This window comes from Nematolebias whitei, chromosome 12 (genome assembly GCF_014905685.2).
Source record: "Nematolebias whitei isolate Nwh7 chromosome 12, NemWhi1, whole genome shotgun sequence".
NCBI lineage: Eukaryota > Metazoa > Chordata > Actinopteri > Cyprinodontiformes > Rivulidae > Nematolebias > Nematolebias whitei.
Window position 1 is genome coordinate 31,816,074 of NC_056509.1, and position 7,951 is coordinate 31,824,024.

At 37.4% G+C, this 7,951-nt stretch overlaps 1 protein-coding gene across 1 annotated transcript; it reads left to right on the forward strand.

Moving 5' to 3' along the window:
* The first annotated feature begins 1,135 nt into the window (after nucleotides 1–1,135).
* blk (BLK proto-oncogene, Src family tyrosine kinase) lies at nucleotides 1,136–6,967 on the forward strand. The gene is made up of 10 exons (XM_037685140.1): nucleotides 1,136–1,228; nucleotides 1,351–1,381; nucleotides 1,786–1,879; nucleotides 2,155–2,253; nucleotides 2,357–2,460; nucleotides 2,550–2,699; nucleotides 3,122–3,274; nucleotides 3,365–3,544; nucleotides 6,017–6,093; nucleotides 6,794–6,967. The coding sequence occupies exons 1-10, from the start codon at nucleotides 1,136–1,138 to the stop codon at nucleotides 6,965–6,967; spliced, it is 1,155 nt and encodes a 384-aa protein (XP_037541068.1).
* The last annotated feature ends 984 nt before the right edge of the window (nucleotides 6,968–7,951 follow it).

The window sequence follows — 7,951 nt, forward strand, 5'->3', positions numbered from 1 at the left end:
TAATACAAATATAGAACACTTGTACTGACTTTATGTTCGTAAAAAGAGATTATATGGTAATAAATGTTTATGTAGAGTAGACAAATATATTTTTGTAATTTTAATAACTCACGAAGTGGAAAAATAAATGAACAGTTTAATATAAAAATAATCTGTTGTAGGAAAAAGGAATTGATATTTGTTCATATAAGGAAAAAAAAAAGAGCACCAAGGTGAAGGAAAATGTTGAGCATTCTTCCAAATATTTTATTATGAACAATTTTTTTCTTCACATAAAAAGACTTTTAAATAGTTAAAACCACTTCACTGCTGGTGATTTATAATTTGTAATTTTATTGCTGCTCAGTGTTTTAAAGCAACGTTTATGGTTTCATTGATGTCGGTCGTCTCTCGAGGTCCGGCTCCGTTAGACGCAATGTTCCCATTTATAGTTATTTACATGTAAAATCATAAACTTTACTTCCTGTAACAAACAGCCGACCCTTTCACCAGACAAATCAGAACGTTTTCCAAGTCCAGTAATGAGAAAAACCAAAACACTTGGAGCAAATTTGGATTTGATTACCGATAGATGAGGCTTTACTCACCAGTCAAAATTTTCTATTAAACCGTTTTCAATTGGATTAAAACCAGCAGGTCAACAAAACTGCAAATACGGAGAAACAAACTTCAATTCATGCAGAAAACTCATATTTTATCTTCCTCCTTCTCTGGTTCTGCTGAACACATGCAGATAAACTGCTATCATAAAAAATGCTAATATATTGTCCACTTCCTGTTTTGATAAACATTTTATTTCTTTTTGGGGGGTGGGAGGTTGATTTGTGACCAACAAACACAACTGAAGAGACTATATAAAAATAATAAATAAACAACCCAAGAAGAATTTTATTGTTTATTGATTTGGGTCCATTTTTCAGATCGGGTATGAAGTCAAAGACAGTGACCTGAAAACGGTGAAGCTCATCGGCTCAGTCAGGTAAAAAGAACACGATGAGCATGTTTATTCCTTTTAATGTGATTGGTTGTACTACATAGGCTTTTATATGTAAAATTACATTAAATATAATACTACAGTTGATTTAGTCTGTGTCAAAAACCCACAAGTTCACTGGCTTTCACTGTAACACACAGGATGGGCTGCACTTGCAGTGGCCAGAAACCAAAAGAGGAAGGATTCTACAAAAAAAAACCCAACTCTCATGGTTTCAACTCCTCAAATCATACTGTAAGTATTAAAAAAAGAACAAACGTCGTTCCTTCAAGCACCCAAAACAGCTATTTTATCATTTAAGTGATCTAATGTGTCTTCTTCCGAGTAATATATATATATATATTTTCTGTTTTCAGGAACAAAAAGCAAACTCCTACTCAGTTAACGGTATTTATTAGACACTGCACCACTCCTACTTTTTTGCTTCCTTTTTATTAAACTGAGTTTTATTTTTAGAGTAATATGCCTTCATTTATCAGATCCAGAAAATGTTAATAGCAGCAACGCAAGTCCGCACTTAGCGATCGAAATCGCAGCTGAATTTCCTCTTTTCTTTTCTGGGGGATATGATAAACAAGATTCTTCACACAGGAAAGTTATTTTTAAGTCACACGAGTATTAAAACAGAACAATCTTTACTTAGACTACTAATGCAATGTAGTAAACAAAAAAAAAGCTCAATAAATGTTAGAAATTCAAAATAAGCAATAAATGCAGGGTCAAGGTAAAAAATAAACGATAGAAAATAAAAGGAGCGGTGATGACAGTCTATATAAACTTTGTTTCTTCAGATGAAAATGTGTTTGTGGCACAGCACAACTTTAAAGCGACCAACGAGACGGATCTGTCTTTCAAAAAGGGAGAAAATCTCAAAGTTTTAAAAGAGTAAGTGTCGACCTCTTAGGGGTTCCCAGCACTGGTCTTTGAGGAACACCATCCTGCATGTTTTAGTTGTTTCCCTGCTTTGACACACACAATTTGAATGAATGGGTGATTAATAGACTTCTCCAGAACTTCACGAATAAAATCACTGAATCAAGTGTGCTGGATCAGGGAAACAATAAAAGCATGCAGGATGGCGTTCCTCAAGGACCATGGTTGGGAACCAGAGCATTTACGCTGCAGAAGCAACAACATTTTTGTTTTTGTCTGTTCTGTAGAAGTGGAGAATGGTGGCTCGCTAAGTCTTTGATCACTGGACAAGAAGGTTTAATCCCATCTAACTATGTAGTCAGAGCAGATACGCTGGAGGAGGAGAAGTATGCAACAACTTCAAAAGCAGCGCACAATCAGCACTGTTGTAGTACTGCCGTTGAACATACTTACAGGCTGTGTTGTGTACGTTTTTTTATTTTCACGCAGGTGGTTTTTTAAGGATTTGAGTAGGAGGGAGACTGAACGACTGCTTTTAGCCCCTGGGAATAAACCAGGTGCCTTTCTTGTTCGAGAGAGTGAGACCTGCAAAGGTGAGCCCAGACAAAAACACACAAATGCATCTGGTTTTTAAGCAAGTGACGCTTCAGCCATATGAACTATCGTGTTCATCGCTCCGTAGGGTCGTACTCACTGTCAATCAGAGACTGCGATCGAGAGCAAGGAGATGTGGTAAAACACTACAAAATACGCTGTTTGGACAAAGGTGGTTACTACATCTCCCCTTCCAACTCCTTCCCGTCCCTACAGGAGCTGGTCAAATACTACAGTCGTGAGTGTGAACCATAAATACATATATTTATTTCTGACTTTTTATCCATTTATAGATTTTGAATTAAGAGATGTGCATTAATTATACACCATAATCAGTTGATTTGGACTCTGATTCACTGCTGTGACTCTCAAGTCGTCTCTTCTGAGTTTGAATTCAAAGCTAAAGCTCAAAATGCCATGATGCGTTTCTGCATTTCCTGCGTGAATGTATTGAAAGTCTTTCCTCTCCTGTGACAAAACCACAAGATAAAACAGCCAAATGTAGTAGCTGACTGCCAACTGTTGATTAAAAAAAAGCTTTCCTGCACACATACTTTCAGTATAATAATTAAAGAAATAGTCTTCTTAGTATATTAATTTTAACGTCAGTGATAGAAAAAAAAAGTTTGCTAAATTGAAGTGTATCACTCCGGCGTGCAGGCACAGCAGATGGGTTGTGTCTGCGGCTGTACGCTCCTTGTAAGCCAAAGGCCCTTCAGCAGCCGTGGGCACAGGATGAATGGGAGATTCCCAGAGAGACGCTGAAGATGATGAAGAAACTGGGGGCTGGGCAGTTTGGAGAAGTTTGGATGGGTAAGAGAAACCTCTATCTGGTGACTGGAGACGTCTTAAAAATCAAGACACTGTGAGGAATTGAGATTATTTGTTAAATCTCTACAACAGGCTTTTATAAGAACACCCAGAAAGTTGCTATAAAGACCTTGAAGGAGGGAACGATGGAGCCTGAGGCCTTTCTGCAGGAGGCCAACCTCATGAAGCAGCTGCAGCACGAACGACTCGTACGACTGCACGCTGTGGTCACGAAGGAGCCCATTCTTATTGTGACTGAGTTCATGGTCAACGGTGAGTAATACCAAGATGGCGTTTGACTACAGGGGTGCCACCAGGTGGGGCCGGGGGGCAAAGGACACTCATAAAGTTCCTTTTGCTCTTTACATGCCGTCCCTGGTCAGACTGTCTTATGCACATAATATACATTTATATATTTGAATGAAAGAGAGAGGACACGCTTCATTGTGATTGTGTTGTTATTAAATTAGCATCGTCTGCAAAATAAGAAACTGAAGCAGACCTGCATCAGAAGGCAATCCTCCCATAGGCTGGATATGAAAACAGAACAAAAAACTTCTGATATTCTGTTGTGGCTTTAGGTTTTGCTGAGTCATCTTTAAGATTATCATTCATTCAACCTTTATTTATACAGGTTAGTCCCATTGATCCTCGGGGACTCATTTACAAGAGAGACCTGAAAATCAATGGCCCATTGGACCACCTCTTCTCTGTTTGACTAAAGAACGATCAAATAACAAATGTCACTGCTAAAAGAAAAGAGCGCTGTCAACCTTTTGTTCTTTCAAGCAGTTGTCCTGTTAAAAAGTGATTAAACTTATGATAAATGTTCTTAATTTGGGTTCTCACTACAAAATGATTTTTTTCAACATTTCTTGTTTTGATCAGCTGATCACAGGCATCGTGCACATGCAATGCTTAAAGAAACGTATGTCAGTTTGAACAGCTGAGGTGAAGCAGTAAAAAGAACGATAAGCAGCAACAAATAAAAAGGAAAGCATAAAAAAAATGTTCAAAATACAAAGGCGAATCTTCAAATGTTTACAGATTGTCCCTTATTCTCCTGTTTGATTTAGAGGGTTTATTTGAATAAGGAGATAATCAGGACGGGCCAGTCTACTGCAGATGGTGTAACATTTAAATCTGCTTCTGTGTAGGCGGTGTTGCTCAGAAATGAGTGAAATATGCATTTATATATACTAAGAAAACACAAAATAGCAAAATAAGTTATATATATATAAAAAAACCTTCCCATTAAACAGACTATATTCAGGTTTTGTAAGCAGTGTTAGCACTGGTACACTTTAAAAATTAATAAAAAAAAAAAGTGAAATTTACAGTAAAATACTGGCAGTTTTAATTTCCTGTAAAACTCTGATTTATAGGAATGATTTTTTTATAATGAATTTGAAATTAAAACAGTAATTTATTTCATATAAAATTGTCATACATAATTTCCGCATACTGGTTATATTAATCACAACTTGTTCTGGTTAAAGCTTCTTGATTCATCTTTCATTTCTTAAATCTAAAAATGAACAGAAATAAATGAGAAATGTTCTTTAGCATTTCTTGAACGTCTAATATGATATACTTTATATACGCATATTAAGGGTTTTGTCTGGTTTATTAAAAGTCTAAAACATAAACGTGATTAAAATGTAACTATTCAATTCAATTCAGTTTATTTATATAGTGACAAATCACAACAGAAGTCATCTCAGGGCACTGAACAGAAACATTCACAAAAAAGACAATTAGTAAAAGTTCTCCATCCATGGAAGCCAGCAGATTGTGCTCCATCTTCACTTTGTCACAGTCTCCTGTCCTGAGCAAGCACAAAGGCAACAGTGGGAAGGAAAAACACAATTTTAACAGGAAGAAATCTCCAGCAGAACCAGGCTCAAGACGAGTGGACATCTGCTTCAACCGGCTGAGGTTTGAGAGGACAGGAAGGAGGAACAGACAAACACAGAGTGGCAGGTCCGGGTGTAGTTTCTATAGGAGGAAATAAAAAGAAACATGTTAAGATAGAAATAATTACAAATATAAACAGGTATAGAGCAAGCAAAGACAGCAGCAGAGTGAGCAGTCTAAGCCTATAGCAGAATCACTAAGGGATAGCTCAGGAAACCCAAGTCAACTATAGGGTTTATCAAAAAGGAAAGACTTAAACTTAGTCTTAAAAGTAGAAAATGTGTTAGTCTTACAGACAGAAACTGGAAGTTGGGTCCACAAGAGAGGAGCCTGATCTTCCTCCCATTCTGCTTTTGGAAACTCTAGGAATCACAAGTAAACCTGCAGTCTGAATCCCACAAACAGCTCACTCACAGAGTGGGAAAAACCAGTTTGCTGGAGATAAGATGGCCTCTGGGGCCCGCCCTATGCCCAGTCAACTCCCCCAAGGCAGAGCATGCCAAAGTGGTTCAGAACACCAAAGTTCGTGCTCATTAATCCAGGTATAAATCCAACAACAGATGACCTGACTGAACATTGTTGGCTCATCAGAAGTAGTTTTATTGTAATGAACAAATTTATGGAATGGCATTCCTAAAACCAGTGTTGTTAAATCCAAACATTTATAACTTAATGTTTCATTTACAAACAGTGAACAAAGCACATGGAGCTTATGAAAGAATAAAACACCAAATTCACAAATCAAAGTGCCAACGCTGACGGTTTGACTTTTAAAGGCCAGTTTTTTCTGACTGAATCGTGTCTTTTTCTCTTGATTTTTTTTTCCAGGATGCCTTCTAGACTTTCTAAAAACACAAGAAGGGAAAATGCTCAAGATGAATAAGCTGATCGACATGTCAGCACAGGTGGGAAACTTTTTAACAACACAGTCTCAGTTGTGAATCTTGTATGTGACATTTGCATCATGATGATAACCTCTACTAATAAAAGCGCTATTTCAGCTTTTCAATGTGCTTATTATATTTCTCCCACCGCTGCTGGTTTTGTCTTTAACGGCACAACATTATTTAGCTCACCAAATTTCACAGCATTTGTCTTAAATAAAAACATCGGCCCTTAACCCAGATCTCGCAGCCGGTTCCTACACGTTGCCACGCTACAGTGACACTTTAAATGTGCCTCGTACAGTAGTTGACTCGTTGACACCCGTCATGCTGTGAACACACATGGAAACTGTCATCAGTAGCTGTGCGGTTTCTGCGGCGGGGCTTTTGCTCATCTGGCTTGAAAGCCTCATGCTACGTCAATTATTAACATCCGGACAGGAAGTCAAGCTATTTTTCCATCCACACTGAGCCCTCCTCCCCCCTCGCAAAAAGCAGTCAACTTCCTGATAACTGGCATATCCTGTTCAACCCCCTTGTTGCCAGTACCTCATCTGTTGGCAGCGGTTCTGCTCCAGTTATTACACTTTGACCAGCGCAAACAGACATGAACAGAGCACAGATTGTTGTGCTGTAAAGATAAAGTGTTATATTGTACATTAACAAATTCAATTTGCATCCGAGTTGATGGTCACAGTGACACGCCCTCTGTTTGTGACAGATAGCTGAGGGCATGGCGTACATCGAAAAGAAGAACTACATCCACCGTGACCTGCGTGCAGCCAACATACTCGTCAACGAGACGCTGCACTGCAAGATAGCAGACTTCGGCCTGGCCAGGATCATCGAATCTGAATACACGGCACAAGAAGGTGAGGAATGTACCAACACATAGGAGACATAAAGAAAGATCACAGAAACACTAAAGGTCATGAGCTCAAAAGCGTCACACAAAATACAAAATGTATGTGAAATATGAATCTTAGGAGTTGCTTTTTATTTTACAAACAGAATTCTGTTTGCAAATGTTACACCCGCACATAAACTCGTTTTTTGTACACGCTAAAATTATATTAAAATCTTTTGTTATAAAGTGGTTGGCCATTTTAAACAAATGATTCAACAAATTATATAAATTCTATTAGCAGTTTAAACATATTGCCACATGAAATTATATCTAGGTTGTGTCGAATAGCAAAATGATAGTTTCCAAAAAAATGAATAAATAAATAAAAACTATTAAAGGCCTTGCATTTCTTGAAGGATTACATATCTGCTGTTTAATACATCGTATTACATTACAATTATTATTGTTTAGCCTATATCTTAGATCCTTGTATAATGTTTCTTTTTCTTTAATACTTTATATTTTTGCTTTGTGTGGAACTGGGACCTTGAGTACACAATTTCGTTCCACCTCATGTACCACATGTGATGCAAATGACAATAAAGAACCTTGAACCTTTCATGTCACAGAGTTAAACTAAAATAACCTTATGTAGAGAAATGATAGACTTTGTGTAACGGTATGCAATAAAGTGAGCCGTCATACTCAGGTTATATTCCCTGAATGACTCTCAGCTACTACTACATCAGATTGTTGCTCCAGATCTGTAAAAATGACTGAGTTGAAGCCATTTTTGTATTGGCTTTAAGCTCTGGCGGCCATATTGAACTCTAACTGTTATTCAGTTGTAGATGTGAATTTTAATTCAAATTCATACAGTGGTTTATGAAATATTTTGCTAACAAACACACACACACACGTACACAAGCAAGAACATAATTGTTCACCATTGCCTTTTCACACTTTTCACAAAGGGTTAGTAACCCCAATGAAAGACGATAACAGTAAATTTTACTTTCAGTTTTTTCCTGT